At 40.0% G+C, this 20740-nt stretch overlaps 2 protein-coding genes across 2 annotated transcripts; both read left to right on the top strand.

Moving 5' to 3' along the window:
• Positions 1-5: 5 nt before the first annotated feature.
• LOC112226798 (mitochondrial potassium channel ATP-binding subunit) lies at positions 6-6764 on the top strand. Its single transcript, XM_024391354.1, has 6 exons — positions 6-360; positions 1186-1405; positions 4547-4641; positions 4814-4942; positions 5163-5296; positions 5578-6764. The coding sequence occupies exons 3-6, from the start codon at positions 4554-4556 to the stop codon at positions 5695-5697; spliced, it is 471 nt and encodes a 156-aa protein (XP_024247122.1). The 5' UTR covers positions 6-360; positions 1186-1405; positions 4547-4553; the 3' UTR covers positions 5698-6764.
• A 1147-nt stretch (positions 6765-7911) lies between these two features.
• On the top strand, positions 7912-20185 carry LOC112226799 (cyclin-dependent-like kinase 5). The gene is made up of 12 exons (XM_024391355.2): positions 7912-8496; positions 9030-9118; positions 9499-9566; positions 9760-9820; positions 10034-10090; positions 15035-15130; positions 15256-15330; positions 15441-15537; positions 17308-17377; positions 17570-17630; positions 17814-17894; positions 18558-20185. Exons 1-12 carry the CDS (start codon positions 8460-8462, stop codon positions 18642-18644), a joined length of 879 nt encoding a protein of 292 aa, XP_024247123.1. The 5' UTR covers positions 7912-8459; the 3' UTR covers positions 18645-20185.
• Positions 20186-20740: the final 555 nt, after the last annotated feature.

Here is a 20740-nt window from a genome sequence, read left to right on the forward strand (position 1 = left end):
AATGGAAGACAGCATGGTTGCCAATGATGATCAAGAATGAGCAATACATTTTTTTATTTAAAAAATTCAGATATGGCCATATTGTTTTTCGTGAACAAAGTGCATGTTTTGTTATTATTGCCATATACCGTAGACTAGATGCATTCTGGGATAGTGTCAACATGGCAGCCTGGGTGTTGTTCAAGCTTGTAGCCAAAGAACTAACCCTGTTGTACACTTCTGAGCAAAGTGCTGAGTTTATTTGCATTTTGTTACATTTCCGTGAACAAATGTTTCAACACCACAGCAACACAAGATTTATGGAGACAGCCATGTTAGGACAACTTGCTAGTCGACTAATGCCGGTAGTCAGCTGATCAGGTGTGTAATCGTTAGCCAAACACGTGCAAAAAAAGTTTCTATTGCACAAATTCAGGTAGGTTTTTTTCCCCCGTTTCATTCAGTTTGCTTCCGTTTAAGAAACGTTTGCAACATAATCGGCGTAATGAATACGCCCCTGATGAATTAGTCCACCTCTGTCCCAAAGTAGTAGTGTCGTTTACTGTAAAAGGTGGTGGTAATCGACCATCCAGAAGTGTCCCAATGCACTTGTAAGATTCACATTTATTTGACTAGGCAAGTCAGTTAAGAACAAATTCTTATTTTCAAAGACTACTGACTAGTTGTTCTCTAGTTTAATCTGTTAATTTTGAATTGTACCTTTATTTAACTAGGCAGGTCACCGAGAACAACCCCGTCCTGGGCATCGACTGTCTGCACCTCAACACCAAATTCTTATTTTCAATGACAGCCTAGGAACAGTGGGTTAACTGCCTGTTCAGGGGTAGAACGACAGATTTGTACCTTGTCAGCTCAGGATTTGGACTTGCAACCGTCCAGTTACTAGTCCAACGCTCTGACCACTAGGCTACCCTGCCGCCACAAAACAATAAGTGTAATGAGAAGCCCACCACATAGCTGTTAAGCTCATGTTGTCCATGTTTGTCAAACTTGCACAATAAAGATAGCACAATAAAGATAGCACTACAAATAGTACAGGTTGTTGTAAATTATACATGTAATCACCCAGAAATTCATTTTAGTGGGGTTTTCTTTTTGAGAATGAACCCTTACAGGCCATGCTAGTCATTCTCCTTTGAATAAAGGTTGAATATTTGAAACCTAACATTATGGTTTTCGTTTCAGATCACGGCTATACACAACACAATTAGCCAATGCAGGCAACTTCTCTGGGCAGCCTAGTAAAGCTGCTGGACATATCTGGGGTCTGGCTCAACGAGCAGTCCGCAAATCGGCCTGCCGGACGTCAAGACTAAGGGGCAGTGCTGAAGTTCATCCTGTCGACTGGCATATCCTCTGGGAGTTTGTCAAACCCCAGCTCTTTGCCCTTCTTGGTGCTGTCATGGTGAGCAACTTGACACGACCCTTACAAAAAAAGATTGCAGTCATTTTGCAGTGTAACTGCAGTTACAGTGCAGTATAACTGCAGTTCAGTTATTTTGCAATTACCGCGTCCAAAATACCACAGTCATTTGCAGTTTCTGCACAGTTTCAAAACTGCAATAATTTTTGTAAGGGTATTTGGACTGTAACATGTAGGCCAAACTCCAGTGGTCGTTGATCTTATTTTCCTAGTGTGTTGAAATGTTGAGTGATTTCAGACACCTCAATTGGAATGGAATGAACCAATCCTGTATTTTTTTCCCCCAGCTTGCTTTTGGTGCTGCCATCTTGAACACTCAAATTCCCCTGTTGGGCAATCTGGTGAACAGAGTGGCACGCTACATGAGAGAACATACTGGGAATTACATGAGCAATGAGGGAACCTGCTCTGATGTCGCTGATCTCTAAATAAGTTGTCCATGATCTAATTTCAGTGTGTCAAATCGGAGGGCATGTTGTCCGGTCCTCTGGCAGTCTCTATGAGGGTGCCACAGGGTTCAATTCTCGGGCCGACTCTTTTCTCTGTATATATCAATGATGTTGCTCTTGTTGCGGGCGATTCCCTGATCCACCTCTACGCAGACGACACCATTCTGTATACTTCTGGTCCTTCCTTGGACACTGTGCTATCTAACCTCCAAACGAGCTTCAATGCCATACAACACTCCTTCCGTGGCCTCCAACTGCTCTTAAACGCTAGTAAAACCAAATGCATGCTTTTCAACCGTTCGCTGCCTGCACCCGCACGCCCGACTAGCATCACCACCCTGGATGGTTCCGACCTAGAATATGTGGACATCTATAAGTACCTAGGTGTCTGGCTAGACTGTAAACTCTCCTTCCAGACTCATATCAAACATCTCCAATCCAAAATCAAATCTAGAATCGGCTTTCTATTTCGCAACAAAGCCTCCTTCACTCACACCGCCAAACTTACCCTAGTAAAACTGACTATCCTACCGATCCTCGACTTCGGCGATGTCATCTACAAAATGGCTTCCAATACTCTACTCAGCAATCTGGATGCAGTTTATCACAGTGCCATCCGCTTTGTTACTAAAGCACCGTATACCACCCACCACTGCGACCTGTATGCTCTAGTCGGCTGGCCCTTTCTACATATTTGTCGCCAGACAAACTGGCTCCAGGTCATCTACAAGTCCATGTTAGGTAAAGCTCCGCCTTATCTCAGTTCACTGGTCACGATGGCAACACCCACCCGTAGCACGCGCTCCAGCAGGTGTATCTCACTGATCATCCCTAAAGCCAACACCTCATTTGGCCGCCTTTCCTTCCAGTTCTCTGCTGCCTGTGTCTGGAACGAATTGCAAAAATCGTTGAAGTTGGAGACTTTTATCTCCCTCACCAACTTTAAACAAATGCTATCTGAGCAGCTAACCGATCGCTGCAGCTATACATAGTCCATCGGTAAATAGCCCACCCAATTTACCTACCTCATCCCCATACTGTTTTTATTTATTTACTTTTCTGCTCTTTTGCACACCAGTATCTCTACCTGCACATGACCATCTGATCATTTATCACTCCAGTGTTAATCTGCTAAATTTGAATTATTTGCCTACCTCCTTATGCCTTTTGCACACAATGTATATAGACTCTTTTTTAAATTATTTTTTATATATTTTTTCTACTGTGTTATTGACTTGTTTATTGTTTAATCCATGTGTAACTGTGTTGCTGTCTGGTCACACTGCTATGCTTTATCTTGGCCTGGTCACAGTTGTAAATGAGAACTTGTTCTCAACTAGCCTACCTGGTTAAATAAAGGTGAAATAAAAAATAAATAAAAAATGTGAATTTAACTGTAGATTGAAGAATCTATATCATGTCAAATACATAGTAAAACATATGGTCATGAAATATATTTGCTGGTTACAGCGTCCTGCTTTCTAGGGTAGGGGAGCGAGTAGCAGCAGACATGGGTAAGACCCTTTTTCAATCTTAACTCAGGGATACATACAGTTGCAGTTATTTCTCTGTTTCAAGCAGAAGGTAGAATAGACCAGTTCCAAGACATGGAGTTGGGTGACTGACTAGATGTCACTAGACCGACTACCTACTGTCCAACTATCAGTCTTGCTAATGCAATAGTTCGGTTGTTGTTTCTTGCCAAATGTAGCCTTCTTTGATGCCAACAAGACTGGCATGCTTGTGAACCGTTTGAATGTTCAAGTCTTCCTTCAAACTGGTCGCCATTTAGGTATGGCTGTGTACGTATGAATTTATTGGATAATTAAAAGTAGTAGGCGACTCCAGCTGGAGACAAGATTTGCATACATTAGAAATTATTGAGGATAAGAACACAAAGGCCAGTCTTATTTCCATTGTGGTCCTTCAGTGCCTTCAGAAAGTATTCAGAAGCCTTGATTTTCCAACTTCTTTTTACGTTACAGCCTTATTCTAAAATTGATTAAATATTTTTTTAAATTACACACAATACACCATAATGACAAAGCAAAACAGGTTATTAGAAATGTTTCCAATGTATAAAAAAAAAAACATTTACATAGGTATTCAGACCCTTCACTCAATACGTTGTCTTGGCTGTATGCTTAGGGTCGTTGTCCTGTTGGAAGGTGAACCTTCGCCCCAGTCTGAGGTCCTGAGTGCTCTGGAGCAGGTTTTCATCAAGGATCTCTCTGTACTTTGCTCCATTCATCCTTGCCTCAATCCAGACTAGTCTCCCAGTCCCTTCCGGTGAAAAACACCCCCACAGCATGATGCTGCCAGCACCATGCTTCACCGTAGGGATGGTGCCAGGTTTCACCTAATACATTACTATCCATCTAGGATTCAAAAGGTGATCAATTGATATGGCCATGAGAAACTATATCCTAACGCTTTTTCCAGTTGGTGAGAGCCCTCGGCTCGGGGGCCCGTGTTTTCGAGTACCTGTCTTTGGAGCGTCCATTTCCACGGACAGGGTGCAGCCGCATCCCTGACAAATCTCTGACAGGATGGGTGTACTTCATGAAAGTCACCTTCAGGCAAGACCATGTCCGAAAGATAGTATTAACACAAAGACAGACACACACATTATTTGAATCAGTGAGTGCCATTTTTTTCTTTGTTTTTCTTACAGTTACCCAATGAGACCTGGCCAACAGATCCTGAAGAACTTCAACCTCATCATCCCCCTCTCTAAGACTGTCGCTATCGTTGGAGAATCAGGAGGAGGTAATGTCCCAAGCGTTTCCATGGAAACAAACACTCAATTAATCTGATTACATAAACAAAGGGCCTATAATGAGATTGTAGAAACATTAGTCTGAAAATAGTATAATTATGTGGAACCTAATGATATATTTATGAAAATTATGTGATTAGTTATGGCTCTCCTACACTGCAGGGAAGTCTACAGTGGCCTCCTTGCTGGAGCTTTCCTTTGACCCCAGCAGTGGTGTGATCATGATGGATGGCCTGGATATCTGGACACTGGACCCATCTCAGAGGACAAGTCATTTGATTCATCATTCAGGTAAATATCCTACTGTAATCATTCTACACACACAGCTGTATATGTTTTCTAGTGCATATGAGGATAGTTTTTTGGGGGGGATTTGTTCTAGGATCTGTCTTCAGGAGCTGTTTTAGTACGCTTAGTTGCTATCCTCAGTATGACATGGCCTTTTAATGTGATTTTGTCATAACACTAAAAACAAAGTTACTTTGTGTACATTTTCCTCCCATGCTTGCAGGACACTGTGCTGTGATGGAGAACATTTGCTTTGGTAAGCGGGGGCTACTGATGCTAAGGTCATTAATGCTGCCAAGCAGGCCAACGACCACCGCTTCCTCACAGGCTTTCCAGAGGGATACAACCCTGTGGTGGGTAAGTGACAACACATTAGTGAGGAAAAAAACATAGATTTTTGAGTGAGTCTCCCAGAACGGCCCAGAACGTTATAAAGTCCTGATTTATTACAAGTCTATACCACTCTAATAAATCCCAGACACACATACTCAATGCATTCCCCTTTTCTCAATCAATCAATCAATCAATCAATCAATCAATCAAATGTATTTATAAAGCCCTTTTTACATCGGCAGTTGTCACAAAGTGCTTTTACAGTAAGTGCTTTTATTTAATATTGTATCTCTGTGGACACACAGGTATCTTCTCTTCCTAATCTGGAATTGCTGAGCAAAGGAGGGCTGCTGACCTCATCTGCAGACAGAGATCAGAGGGACAGATGTGAACAGTACTTTGCAGAGCTGCCAACTCTCACTTGATTGGCCGTGAGACAAACGCACGCATTTGACCCTCTTTTCACGCTCTCACGGCACACCTCTTATATCTCACAAATTGTAAAGTACTGCTTTTATTTTTCAAATTTGTCCATTGTATAGTCAGCACATTAACTTTTCGACTGTGCTCCAAATTCTTTTGAAATCGGAGCATCTGCGCCTGCAATTTAACATCATGAGGGGAATCTCTATCATTGTCCTGTCTTGCCACAGCACTGTGAACTGCTTCACATTGAAGCATGTGATTGGTCTAGTTATGTAAAGGATCAAGGTGATTGGATGCATGTTTTAAAGAAACACCCCTCAAGATTAGAGTAGAGCTGAATGGAGCGAGAAAATTATCTACTGAGTTTATAAAACTAAAGAGAGCAGCACGGTAGCGCTGTTTCATGTACAATGTTTTCAATAAAATTAGGTTGCTGTTACTCCCATCTTATTGCAGAATGCAGTCTTCTGACAGCATGTACTAAAGTCGATTTAATCCACACTTGCATTAGTCCCCTCGATTGGTGATTGGCATTTAGGCTGTGACAACAAAAAGGCAGCAGACAGACCTACAGTATATTTTAGCAAGGACGTTTGGTAGGATGACTTGCTTTGTAATTATGAAAACCTTTTGTCAAACCAGATTTTGAACCCAAATTTGATTCTAGAAGGGCAACGTTAAATATAAAATAATTTGGGTAGAGTGTAGGGGCAGATTCATGTCATATTGTCTTCAGGAGATTTTATTAGCTAGTTTAGTCTGATCAATAGAACAATTCTCATTCTAAACAATGAGCTAAAATATTGGGTAATTACTGTGCTTGTCAACAAGAACACTACTGTTATTCCCCACACTTATTTTAATATTCCACTAATCACATATTTGAAATCTGATATGACTACAGTACATTCGGATAGTATGACTTTTTCCACATTTTGTTACCTTACAGCCTTCTTCTAAAATTGATACATTTGTTTTTCCTCTTATCAACCTACATACAATACCGCATAATGACAAAGCAGAAACAGGTTTGAATTTTTTGGGTAAAATGTATTAAAAACTGAAATATCACATTTACATAAGTATTCAGACCCTTTACTAAGTACTTTGTTGAAGCACCTTTGGCGGCGCTTACAACCTTGAGTCTTCTTGGGTATGATGCTACAAGCTTGGCACACCTGCATTTGGGGAGATTCTCCCATTTGTCTCTGCAGATCCTCTGAAGCTCTGTCAGGTTGGATGGGGCGCATCGCTGCACAGCTATTTTCAGGTCTCTCCAGAGATGTTCAATTGGGCTCTGGCTGGGCCACTCAAGGACATTCAGAGATTTGTCCCGAAGTCACTCCTGCGTTGTCTTGGCTGTGTGTTTAGGGTCGTTGTCCTATTGGAAGGTGAACCTTCGCCCCAGTTTTAGGTTCTGTGTGCTCTAGAGCAGGTTTTCATCAATGATCTCTCCATACTTTGCTCTGTTCATCTTTCCCTCGATCCTGACTAGTCTCCCAGTTCCTGCCACTGAAAAACATGGTGCTGCCACCACCATGCTTTACCGTAGGGATGGTGCCAACTTTCCAACTTTCCACCTGAGAACAGGGATCAATTCCTACTTCCAAACATCTCACTGTTTCTAGCATGTTGCCTCTCCCTATCTCATTTCATTACTGTCTGAATAAAGTGTGAAACCACCTAAAAAAAAAGATGTAAAAAAAATATTAGCATACTTTACATTTCATCACCTAAAAACCTAAAAGTAACAAAGGGTGTTGGGTGTTCATTTAATGTTCAAAGCATCCTGAATACACATATTTTCACCCTGGTCATAGGACTTAGCCATGTAAAAATACATAGAATTGCAGGAAATGAGCTTTAAAACAGTAAAATCTTCCTGGGGGAGGGCCCCCAGTCCCCCATCTAGGGATTGTGTCAGGGGGCAATGAAATTCACATGGCAAAACTCACCCCAAGCTTTCTTGAAAAGTTGCCAGCCCTGACTTTGATATAGCACAAAACTGTAGACCTACAATGTGAACTGAAAATACTTGTCGTAATGTACTTTTGTGACATAGCCGTTGCCTAAGAAATGAAAAGGACGTATCTGTTTTATAACTAGTTTGATGTTGGTGTAAAGTTGCTTTAGTTTAATGGTCCAATGTCAAATTCCATTTTATACAAGCCAAATGTATGGGTGGACCTACGCGATCATATATTTTATTGTGCCTCGAGGCTGCAAGTGTTTATCATGTGCTCTTAATTGGAAGAGAATACTAACTGTACAATACAGTATGTGATAGTGGTTTTAAATGGGTTACTTGGACCTGACCTGTATATTTCAGTAAATTTAGCAAGAATTTGAGGGGGGCATTTATAATGATCATTGTCTGAACAGATAATACGATGTGAACATGGTGGATCTAGGCTAGCTAAATCCATTAACAGGCTTAGAACTGGATTTAAACAGGCTGTTTAACTGGACCTCTGATTGGGGATTTATTCAGGAGGGAACATTGCAACAAAATGGAGTATTGCTTTTTAGTAAACATTTCTGATTGACCACATGAGAATGACAGTGAAACAGGTTCATAAGAATTATTTTTGACTGGGAATGGGCGATTTTTGCATGCAGTTCATAATCTGGCCTTTAGATGCCCATGTAGCAGCATCATTGTAGCTGAGAACAGCTAGCTAACGCGTATCACAAATATCCCCAAACCCTGGGGCTGCTTTTCACTAGTTAGCTAGTTAAAGACTAGCTTTATTGACAAAATATGCAGAAGTATGAAAAGCTTGAAAAGATTGGAGAGGGTAAGTGTCTGTTTCTTTCCCAGGATTTCTCTTGCTGATAATGTTTTCCGTTAGCATTGCTATGACTGCTACTAGCTAATAATAATAATAATAGCTAGCTAATAGTAATGTTAGCAGCAATCATATCCGTAATTTTAAATGACAAGTCATTGCTAAGTGACACGTTTGATAGTGTTTAGATATTTGGTAGTATATACTAACGTTAGCAGCAAGCATAAACTACGACAACATTTAGCTAACGTTAGTTACCTACATTACTATTAGCTAGTTGTCTGACGCGTTAGCTTGCGTGTTAACAAAATATAGCTAGTTAACTAGACATGTTGACGTATCAATAAAAATATGTAACATAAGTTATTCTCGTCGGCATCTGGTTAAATTAGTTGAAGTTGGCTGCTAGTTAGCTTTTCATTATTCTATGTAAATAATGAAACTCGTTAGCCCAGTCCAGGGCAAGTTAGCTAGCTACCTTGCTAATTAGCACAACCCATTCAGTCAAGCTAGCTAGCGAACGTTGTGATTTCTTTCTCCAGGTACATATGGAACTGTTTTCAAAGCAAAAAACAGAGAAACGCATGAAATCGTGGCTTTGAAAAGAGTGAGATTGGATGACGACGATGAGGTAGGCATTTTTGAGACTACAAAAATTGGATGACTACAGCTACTTTAGCTTGCTGTCCAACTGGTTAGCATATTTTTTGATGGCTCAATTTGGTTGCTGCTGTACGCTAGAGCGTATTCATAAAGCAGATTATGTTGCAAAACGTTTCACACACACGGCATCAAGCCCGAAAAGAGCTCCCACTGCAGGTGTGAAATGTTTACTGGTCTGTTTGATAGGACTCGAGTTTTCAAATGACACCACTTTGTCACCTGCTTACGACTGCAATTTTTTTTTTTTTTTTACAGTGTCATGGAGGCACATACCTGAAATTAGGACCTAACTAAAATTATTGTTTTAGCAGCTGTTTGGCTAATGATTACATCCCTTGTTTCTTGTAGGGGGTCCCAAGTTCTGCCCTGCGAGAAATTTGCCTCCTGAAAGAACTGAAGCATAAAAACATTGTGAGGTAGGTCTGAAGTGAAATTTGTCAAATTCTGAAAATGCATAGGTGGCTAAATGTATTTATGCCATAGCATAGTTAGACCAGCCTGACTCAGTAAGTAGTAGTAAGTTACTTTTCAAGAGTGTTATAATTAGCATTAGATTAAATATCTAGCTATGCAAAGAGTTTAATTGACAATTCATTTTGTTTTCCCAAGGTTGCATGATGTTCTGCACAGTGACAAGAAGTTAACATTGGTGTTTGAATTTTGTGACCAGGTGAGTGTTGCGTTGTTGCCAGATGTATGCAGATGACATTATTGTATAAAGAGGAGTTTGTAGTTATGACAATTTTCCAATAGACCTGACTGACCATTGTAAAGTAGATGTGACCGCAGGTTCAACTGTAAGGGTTTTGTACTTTTCACCAGTTTGATATGATGAGAAGAAATGTAATGTTGCTGATAGAACTTCTGACGTTTACAACCACAGGATCTAAAGAAGTATTTTGACAGCTGCAATGGAGACCTAGATCCAGAAACGGTCAAGGTGAGTCATTGCTATTAGGTCCTGGCACAATTATCGTGTAACTGACAATTATAACAATAACACACAAAAAAAAAAAAACATTATCATTCATTTTTTTAAACCGAGATGTTAACAAAGCTCTGTTGTAGATTATTTTCTAAGATGCATTATGATCCATGACAAGCTCAAAATACTTTTCTACAAAAATGACAGTTATGACAATAACCATGTCCATTTGCTTGACACAGGGATGCAAACTAGTGACCTTTAGGTGAAATTTGAGTCCAAAATAGGTGACGTAATGAGCAGATCAAATCTTTCAGTTAGTGTGAAAATTAAGTGGCTAATAAAGTCAGTTTGCTAACGTTACAACATCAGATGTGCTAACGTTAGTAACCTAACCAATTTGCTATAGTATTAACTGGTATACTACTCCTTGCCGGTGTTGTGCCGAAAATCTCCCCCCTGCCAGAATCCCCCCCTCGCGTTGAACGCGCATGCACTCAATTCTTTATTGCTGCAGCTTGCTAGTTGAGTTTTCTGATCACGTTTGTTAGTTTGATTGCGGGTGAGGCATTAGTAATGTCTGCAGTTTTTGGTTTGGCTATCTGTTTCAAGTGTATTAGTCTATAAATAAATATTTTTGCCAAAATTCATCATCTCGTCATTGTCTTATTCGACTAGTAGTTGTTCTGAAATGTTTATTGCTTGCCTACATTTGATTCCCTCTATGTTTAATATAACACGCATACATTAATGATTCATTTCCGTTTCCTATCCTGACATGAAGTTTGTTCTATAGAAAGTATTAGACTCTAGCCACAAAATTAAGGAAATTAGGGGGGGGGGAAGAATGTAGGCAAGGCCATTTTCTTGCATGCTGAACCCCCCCATTCTTTCTTGGGACTGCAAGGCTTGGCATACTTATGAATCATTTTGGTAGCTCATGTTGACCGGTAGTGTGTGTGCCACAAAGTATTTGACTCAAGTCACAAAATTAAGGAAATTAGAAGGGGGGCGATTTGAGCAGTGCCATTTTCTTGCCTGCATGCGCGTTCACGCGAAAGGGGGGGGGGGATTTCAGCACAACACTGTTCATCACGTTATAATGTGGTAGTTGCTTACTGGACCCTGGCAATCTGTGTGAAATGTTTCCTAGCGAACTAATGTTTTCCCTCTGTGGTTAATTTTCAGAATGAGGGAATTAGGTGAAAATGAGGCGTTGCTTGTTTAACAAGTGGATTCAGGGATCAAGTGTAGCTGTAGCTGGGGCCTGGCTTAAGCTGGATGCCAATAGAAGTGAATGAAATGTCACACACTTTCCCTCTTTCAATAAAGTGGATAAAAAGGTATATGCCACTGGTGTATTCGCTGCCTGAAAGAGATTATGACAACAAAGGGTATCATGCTCTGCTGGCACATTGTAGAACTGATGTCCATAGGCAGAAGGTGTACAGTATAATAATGTGCAGTGTAGCCCAAAGCTATTGCTTTTGTTGTGTTGAACTTGACAGTAACACTTGTGTGAGTTAGGGGGGGGGGTATTTTTGCACACATGTAGCCTTGTGTACTTGTTCGATATCTACTATAGTGGCCACTATAATAGAGCAAACAGAATGCCTGTTTGTTTGTTTCTATTTCTACTTTAACCCTAGGATGCAGAGTAAACATGGCGCCCAAAGAATGCATATGCCGGGTCAAAATGTCCCCATAATATAATATCTGTTTTATTTATGTGTCTAAAACATGATACATTTTGTGGAACATAATTATTTTTGAGTGATTTGTACATTTCAATAATTATTTTGTTTTGAAATGTTTTTAGTCGCTCTTCAACAGTTTGATACACATTTCAATGATAATATATTATGAAAATTCATTACAGCTATTGAAAATATGAGCACATGTTTCTTACAATCAATCTTACAAAGTTTCACATTCAACCTTTTAGTGTGAAGAACAAAATACAGTTTCTTGCGAAAGTATTACCCCCCCTTGGCATTTTTCCTATTTTGTTGCCTTACAACCTGGAATTATAATTGATTTATTTGGGTGTTTTGTATCATTTCATTTACACAACATGCCTACCACTTTTAAGATTCAAAATCTTTTTTTATTGTGAAACAAACAAGAAATAACACAAACTGAGCTTGAGCGTACATAACTGTTCACCCCTCAAGTCAGTACTTTGTAGAGCCACCTTTTGCAGCAATTACAGCTGCAAGTCTCTTGGGATATGTCTCTATAAAATTGTCACATCTAGCCACTGGGATTTTTGCCCATTCTTCAAGGCAAAACTGCTCCAGCTCCTTCAAGTTGGATGGGTTCTGCTGGTGTACAGCAATCTTTAAGTCATACTACAGATTCTCAATTAGATTGAGGTCTGGGATTTGACTAGGCCATTCAAAGACATTTAAATGTTTCCCCTTAAACAACTCAAGTGTTGCTTTAGCAGTATGCTTCGGGTCATTGTCCTGCTGGAAGGTGAACCTCTGTCCGAGTCTCAAATCTCTGGAAGACTGAAACAGGTTTCCCTCAAGAATTACCCTGTATTTAGAGCCATCCGTCATTCCTTCAATTCTGACCAGTTTCCCAGTCCCTGCCGATATGGAAAAATATCCCCACAGCATGATGCTGCCACCACAATGCTTCACAATGCTTCACTTCATTGTGTTCTCGGGGTGAAGGGAGGTGTTGGGTTTGTGCCAAACATAGCGTTTCCATGATGGCCAAAAAGTTACATTTTAGTCTCATCTGACCAGAGTACCTTCTTCCATATGTTTGTGGAGTCTCCCACATGCCTTTTTGAGAACACCAAATGTGTTTTCTTATTTTTATTTTTAAGCCATGTCTTTTTTCTGGCTGCTCATCCGTGAAGCCCAACTCTGTGGAGTGTACGACTTAAAGTGGTCCTATGAACAGATTCTCCAATCTCCGCTGTGGAGCTTTGCAGTTCCTTCAGGGTTGTCTTTGGTCTCTTCGTTGACTCTCTGGTTAATGCCCTCCTTGCCTGGTCTGTGAGTTTTTGTGGGCGGCCCTCTCTTGGCAGGTTTGTTATGGTGCCATATTCTTTCCATTTTTTAAATAATGGATTTAATGGTGCTCTGTGGGATGTTCAAAGTTTCTGATATTTTTTTATAACCCAACTCTGATCTGTACTTCTCCACAACTTTGTCCCTGACCTGGTCTTCATGGTGCCGCTTTCTTGGTGTTGCCCCTTGCTTACTGGTGTTGCAGACTCTGGGGCTTTTCAGAACGTGTGTGTGTGTGTGTGTGTGTGTGTGTACTGAGATCATGTGACACTTAAGATTGCACACAGGTGGACTTTATTTCTACTTCTACATTGGCACACACTGTACAAATATTTTTCTTTTGTGTTATTGACTACGTTTGTTTGTGTGTAACTCTGTTGTTTTTGTCGCGCTGCTTTGCTTTATCTTGGCCAGGTTGCACCGGATCTTATTTAGGGGCTTCATAGCAAAGGGGGTGAATATATATATATATATATATATATATATATGCACACACACCACCTTTCCGTATTTTTTTCATTTTTTTTTCATGGAACAAGTTATTTTTTAAATTTCACTTCACCAATTTGGACTATTTTGTGTATGTCCATTACATTAAATCTGAATAAAAATCTATTTAAATTACAGGTTGTAATGCAACATTATAGGAAAAACGCCAAGGGGCGACGAATACTTTTGCAAGGCACTGTAAAACCACCTTAAACATGTTTTTACAATTTTTCAAAACATTTATTTGAAAATCCAAAGTTCGTCATCAATATAAACGACCACACGAACAATTGTGAATTCAGAAAACATGAACACTAAAAGGAACAAAGTCTGTGTGTGTGATGCTGTCTTAGTCCATCCATTTGTTACAAACCACAAGCATGTGACTGCTCTTTGCAGACGGGTGTGTTGCACTGAGAACACCAGCAGCTGACTTTTCTATCCTTTGCACTTGGGCAGAGTTGGCACCTCTTCTGGTCCTGGCTGAGTGGTGGTGGTGGCATGGCTCTCTTTCGTCACACCATAAATATGTTATCAATTACTTAGATTTTTATTGTTGTAGCAAAAAGCAAGGTCAGTTTGACGAGTGCAATGCAGTGATTTCCGTAGGAAATACATGCAGGTCATATTTGACCCACATGAAAACTTGGGGTAGTGATGCAAAAAAACTATTTTTTAAAATAAATTTAAAAAAACAAAACTAGGATGTTAGAACATTAAAGACACATTATTTAAGGAATTCCTGGAATATTAGATGACATTTTTGGGGATCAATACAGCAACAAAACAAACATGACCAGGCATATGCATCCTAGGGTTAAGATGTTCTTTTTCCCAAATGTAATATTTAGATGTGTGTGTGGTCACAGGCATTCTATTATAAAGGCTAACTGCAATATTAGTGTATTCATTTTTTTTTGATTTTTTTCAGGACTTCACGGCCCTAATTGATATTCAAATAAGGAGCAGAATATGGCTCTAATGATGTCCCATCAGTAGAGCTCTGTCCCTTCAGGATTTTGTGGCAAAAAAAAAGTTTTAAAAAAAAATCTATTTGTTTTTGCTTGGCAATATGTAAATATTTTGTTACAAATGTGCTGACAAGGGGAAAAGTTTGTAAACGTGTGGCTTGGTTGAACCATATTATGCTCTAACATGTGCAGTGATTGGTTGAAATTGCTAACCATCTTTTTCAGTCAGTTTTATGTGATATTGTGATGAATTGACTGTTTTAATGCTGTGATTGGTAAAAATTTGCTAGCCCTCGCAAAATATGCAGGGTATTATTGATTTTGCAAAAAGTTTGCGATTGCAATTTTTTTATCACTTTGAAGAATACCTCCAATGACTATCTCATTGATAGTGAGAATACTGTAGTATTACTGCCTTGTGTTTCTGTATCTCTGTGCTTAACTCGGTCTTCCCCTACTTTCTGTATGTGCAGTCATTCATGTACCAGCTGTTGAAGGGGCTTGCCTTCTGCCACAGTCGGAATGTTCTCCACAGAGACCTGAAGCCACAGAACCTTCTCATCAACAGGGTAAGTCCGTGGAATATTGACCGTTTTTTAATTTATAGTTCTAGAAAGTCCTAACAGAAATGTTGTTGCTTAGTTAGTGAGAAAGTATTTCCCCTTTTAAATGTGGTATGATTTGCTTAATTTAGAATGGGGAATTGAAGCTGGCTGACTTTGGCCTGGCTCGAGCCTTTGGAATCCCAGTGAGATGTTACTCGGCAGAGGTGGGATATTGACTACATGTTTATATGCAATTACATGATTCATTGGGATACTGGCAAACAATTACTGGCCTAACTTACTGGTGACACTCAAGCTTCTCCTTCTCCTGAAGGTTGTGACGTTGTGGTATAGGCCCCCAGATGTGCTCTTCGGTGCCAAGCTTTATTCTACCTCCATTGACATGTGGTCTGCTGGATGCATATTTGCAGGTATGTGTAACGTCAAGGTTAAAATTGAGACTCGAATTCAAGGGGGATGATCTTACGGTCTGTTCATACCTGTGTGTTATAACGCTCAAGTAAGTTTGGGGCCTCTGCAGACCTGCCAACCTGCCACACGTGTTGCTACGTACCAAGCACATTTGAAGTCAAAGTATGCTGGTATGAAAAACGACCCTAAAGTACACAAAAAGAGGCATCTCGTCGGCACGTTGTGGTTTTTGACTTCGGCCGTCTGAAGTTGGAGCAGAACCAATCAGAGGACTCGGTCGAGGAGGAAAAAACAGGGAGGAAGAGGCTAATAGACAATCTTTGGAAATAATTTCTAGCCCTCCGCTCCTGCGGCACCTGTAATCGTAGTACTATTTTCCTCTTTCGAGCTGGATGGCATCTCTCCCCTTCGCGTACCACTGCTGTATGAGGAAAAGGGTAGAAACAATTGTGAAGTTGAACAAACTGTTTGCCAAATACACAGACTAACAAATTGCATAAGTTAGGCAAGCACATAACCAATATTATTTTGTAGTTAGTTAAAGCGCTACGGCGTCATTATAACAAAGGTATTTGGCTACAAAGTTTAGTCAACTAAGCGAGAACACTTTCTAGCCCGCACATGCTTTGATCTCCCCAACAGTAGCAGGCACGAGTGGGTCGACAAGCAAGGAAACGTGCAGTGTTGCGGTAGCTCTGTGCACGTCGCTGCGTGGCTGGAAACGTACATGGCGGAGAGCTGTTCCACTAATACCATCCATCAAAGGTTATGTCGGTCTGTGAAAGTTTAGTAGGCCTATGTTAATGAATCAGTTCTTAATTTACCTTTTCATATACAGTACCAGTCAACTTTTGACACACCAACTCATTTATTTGACTAGTTCTGATTTGTAGAATAATAGTGAAGATATCTAAACTATGAAATAACACATATGGAATCATGTAGTAATCAAAAAAGTGTTTAACAATTGAAAATATATTTTAATATTTTATTTTCTTCAAAGTAGCCACCCTTTGCCTTGATGACAGCTTTGCACACTCTTGGCATTCTCTCAACCAGCTTAATGAGGTAGTCACCTGGAATGCATTTCAATTAACAGGTTTGCCTTGTTAATTTGTGGAATTTCTTTCCTTAATGCGTTTGAGCTAATCAGTTGTGTTTGTGACAAGGTAGGGTTGGTATACAGAAGATACACCTATTGGGTAAAAGACCAAGTCCATATTATGGCAAGAACAGCTGAAATAAGCAAAGAGAAACGACAGTCTATTGTTTGACTGACCTTCCTGTCTTAATCTGGAAACTTTCAAGAACTTTGAATATTTCTTCAAGTGCAGTTCGCAAAAACCGTCAAGCGCTATGATGAAACTGGCTCTCATGAGGACCGCCACAGGAAAGGTAGACCCTAGCCTTCTGTAGCTTTTTGTTTCGACCCCAGTTGTAACCAACCTGATTCAGTTTATCAACCAGCTAATTATTAGAATCAGGAGCACTAGATAAGTGTTGGAACAAAAACCTACAGAATGGTAGCTCTCCAGGGACCAGGTTGGAGAGCCCTGGTCTATAGCCTACCATTCATACTGGGAGTCTTCTGTCAACATCTTTATTAGGCTAAAAACAGGTGCATTTGCCTATGATTTCATCTGTGGGGTTGTCACACGCTCGCTGCCATGGGGTCCAACGCCACGCTGAAGTGGTACTCATAAAAATGATTTAAGGTTGGCAGGTCTGCCTCCTGTCTACAATAACTTATCTTTTTATCTATTTTTTAGAGTTGGCAAACGCTGGAAGGCCTCTTTTCCCGGGTAATGACGTCGACGACCAGCTGAAGAGGATCTTCAGATATCCTTTCCGAGATGTTTTCGATAGTTAACCACCAAGTTCAGCACACTGTCCATTTGTTGTGTGGTATGTAGAAACAGAACACGTGAACTAAAGTTGGTCCACTTTGTTGAGATGTAATCTATTGTAATGACTCAACTTGACGAGTCCTATTTAGTGGTGACAAGTCATTCCTTAATGCTGTTGTGGCACATTGTTGGGTACACCAACTGAAGAACAGTGGCAGACAATGACAAAGCTCCCAGACTACAAGGTAGTCAAACCACTCATTTTGTGAATTACAGTTGATCATATAGAAATACATGTTTTCTACTGCCTGTCAGGAAAAAAAATTTATTATATGATTTACAAGGTATGAGATGAATGGCAGTTTCCAGATCACAGATTCCTCTCTAAGAGAAGGAACAAATATTTTCTGTTTTTTTGTTGTCTACAGCCGTACCCCATGTATCCAGCCACGACCTCACTGGTGAATGTTGTCCCCAAACTCAGTAGCACAGGACGGGATCTGCTACAGGTTAGTATTGCCCCCCCAAATGACCATTTTATATTATTCAGTATACAATGTATTATCATGCTATACCATCCCTTGATGTTAACATCAATTTACAATCCAATGTCCTTCACTCTTCTATTGTATAGCTCTGAATTCATATGTTTGCACAGATACATATGTTGCAAACCCACACAAGTGGCATTAAAACAACATGCATGTGTCTGGAGTTGTGTAATTTGTAACTAGTTGACCGCTTAGCTGGGGAAATCAACTTACCACCAGGTGGAGCCAGTGCAAGGCTTTTTCCAGTATGAATTGTATTTATTTAACCAGGCAAGTCCGTTAAGAACAAATTCTTATTTTACAATGACGGCCTACCCTGACCAAACCCTTCTCTAACAACGCTGGGCCAACTGTGCACCGCCGTATGGGACTCTCATGAAGATACTAGACTAAAACTGCTTCTCCAATAGAAATCCTCGATCACACTTGTTGGCGACGTCATAGCGATGTTGGCTAACAAAGGAAGAATTTTGGACTTCCCAAACCCTGTTCTGTTTCGCAAGCGTTCCCAGAAGTTTTGCGATGTTGCTCCTGTGGGTTTAGAAACTGCTTGAATGCTCAAGAAATGTTTCCGTACAAATGCATATTTTTAGTCACATTCTCTCTTTTTTCTTCTTTTAGAATCTTTTGAAGTGTAATCCTGTCCAGAGGATCTCTGCAGAGGAGGCATTGCAGCACCCCTACTTTGCTGATTTCTGCCCACCGTAGATGAGATGCCAAAACACACGTCACATAACTGAACCTCAGACATCGGACTCAATCCTCTTTCTCTCCATCTCTACAGGACCTGTCTATCCTGACTCCCTGCAAGACTCATCTCCCAGCAGCACCTGTTTTAACTAAGACTTCCCTTCAGTATATTCTGTTGTGCCTCCTAATGGAATTGAGTCCTTGTCTGCTCTGCAAGATTTTAGGTTCTATTAGCAAGCCGGTTTGTCTTCTCTTTGTCTGTTAAGCACATTAAGCGCACTGACATAGGAACATAACATGTAGCGATGAACAATTCTGCACCCGGAGAAACAGTGAATCCTTCTGAGCCAATAGCTGCACTGCAGAGTAAGCGGTTTGAACAATTGCATTAGTGTGCTGCATAATGTACTGGCAAAAATGTAGTTATTTGGATACATTCTTCAAATCGTGTTTGTGCCACTGCCGTTATTAACGTGTCAATATTGCATTAATAGTTTATGATAAGATTGGAGACAGTCTTCCTTGTCCTTCATCATAGTCTAAACCATTTTCCGCTTACTTTAATAGGAGATTGTAAAACAGAGGGGGAGGTTTATTTATATTCATCAGTTACTTCTCAGGCTCTCTATTTAGCTTTTTGTATTAGATTGATTTTTTTTGTGCACTTTGGGTAAATGGCATTTTCTTTTTTGAAACAGTTAAGATCTTGTCCGCGGTCAAGTAAAGTTGAACACAAAGATGGGGTCAACATATGTGTTATGAACAGTGGACCATACGTACTTGAGTTTTATTTTTTTTAGTTTCATTTTGTAACTTTCTACCATCTTTACTCATTGACCTGATGTCTTCTAGCTTAATGAAAGTGAAGTGAGAGCGGAGGACATCCGTTGATACCTATATTACTACATTACGATTGTTTTGCACCACTGACTTTAGCTGTGTTCACGCAGATGGGTAACTTAATTTTTGGCAAAGAACTAGTAAGTTTTGCAGTGTTATTTTACTCCAGGTAGTCGCTACTTCTCCCACGAAAGCCAACATTTTTAACTCCTCTTTGAGGTTGCTGTCAACTACCAAAACTTTGGTTTTGATCAATAGGGAAAAAATATTTCATTTTGATGTAAGAGAAAATAATAGAATGCATGTATTTATTGATAATTGAATGTCTGCTTATGTATGCATTTAGTCTCTTTTTTTATATATACAACACATTACCTTTCATGAGTTGCAATGTTCTCCTTATTAAAATAATGAATCGTGTGACACTTAGTTCTTTAATGCTTTGGCTGTGTGTGTGTGTTTGCATCCGAGTTGAGTTGGGACATCACAAGATTCCATTATCACATGTAAAGACAAGCAATTCCCCGTGCTTATTTTTTAGAAAAGGGTACTGTAGAATATTAGTTTAAATATGACATGATTTTAATCTTTATTTAGAATTACGAGTGAACTTTGCACTTTCCTGTTATCATAGTTTTATTGTAGGACTTGGGTTAAGTATTTAGACACTTGCTGTCAGTCAGTGGTCTCGACAGTTCAATAAAGTGGACTCAAAAGTTGTTTCTTGTTCTGCTTTTTGTTGTTGTGTGGAAAAGGATTTACAATTTGCCCATTTATTTTCTGTTCAAGTCAAAACTGAGCCCTGTCAATATCAGAGCTGGGGCACGGTGGAGAAGATGTCCAAAGTGGAGAGCCTTTGTTGCAACCTTCTGCCCTACGCACCAGCAGGCGCAACAGGGATGAGTGAGTTTCAGTTAAGCTGTTACCATGATTCACGACCAATGATTTTAAAGTTATCTTTAGCCCCAAATGTTATTGCCAAGATCCCAGTTACACAACCGGTCCAAGTAGTTGAAGGAAGCCATATGGAGGGAGGCATTGTAATATCACGTGTTGTGTAGGGGTGGATGATCTGATCTACACTGATTAACCGATGCACCAAACAATGCTGATTACATTTCCAGATAATCCATCACGCTTCACATAAAATTGAGAACGTTACACTTGATAAAGAGAGGGTATGAAGTATTTAATGACTACTTAAGGTCAATCACAAATAATATATCACATATACAGTACAAAGAGCAGATTAACCAAGTTAAATTCCACAGCTG

Source organism: Oncorhynchus tshawytscha, linkage group LG28 (assembly GCF_018296145.1).
Source record: "Oncorhynchus tshawytscha isolate Ot180627B linkage group LG28, Otsh_v2.0, whole genome shotgun sequence".
NCBI classification, from domain to species: Eukaryota; Metazoa; Chordata; class Actinopteri; order Salmoniformes; family Salmonidae; genus Oncorhynchus; species Oncorhynchus tshawytscha.

Excerpts from the sequence above, each read along its gene's own strand:
- LOC112226799 (XM_024391355.2), top strand. The coding sequence starts at position 8,460 with ATGCAGAAGTATGAAAAGCTTGAAAAGATTGGAGAGG. Across the intron at positions 15,331-15,440 it reads TGAGATGTTACTCGGCAGAG|GTTGTGACGTTGTGGTATAG; the intron begins GTGGGATATTGA and ends CTTCTCCTGAAG. Across the intron at positions 17,895-18,557 it reads CAGGACGGGATCTGCTACAG|AATCTTTTGAAGTGTAATCC; the intron begins GTTAGTATTGCC and ends TTCTTCTTTTAG.
- LOC112226798 (XM_024391354.1), top strand. The coding sequence starts at position 4,554 with ATGAGACCTGGCCAACAGATCCTGAAGAACTTCAACCTCATCATCCCC. Across the intron at positions 4,943-5,162 it reads TCATTTGATTCATCATTCAG|GACACTGTGCTGTGATGGAG; the intron begins GTAAATATCCTA and ends CCATGCTTGCAG. Across the intron at positions 5,297-5,577 it reads GGGATACAACCCTGTGGTGG|GTATCTTCTCTTCCTAATCT; the intron begins GTAAGTGACAAC and ends GTGGACACACAG.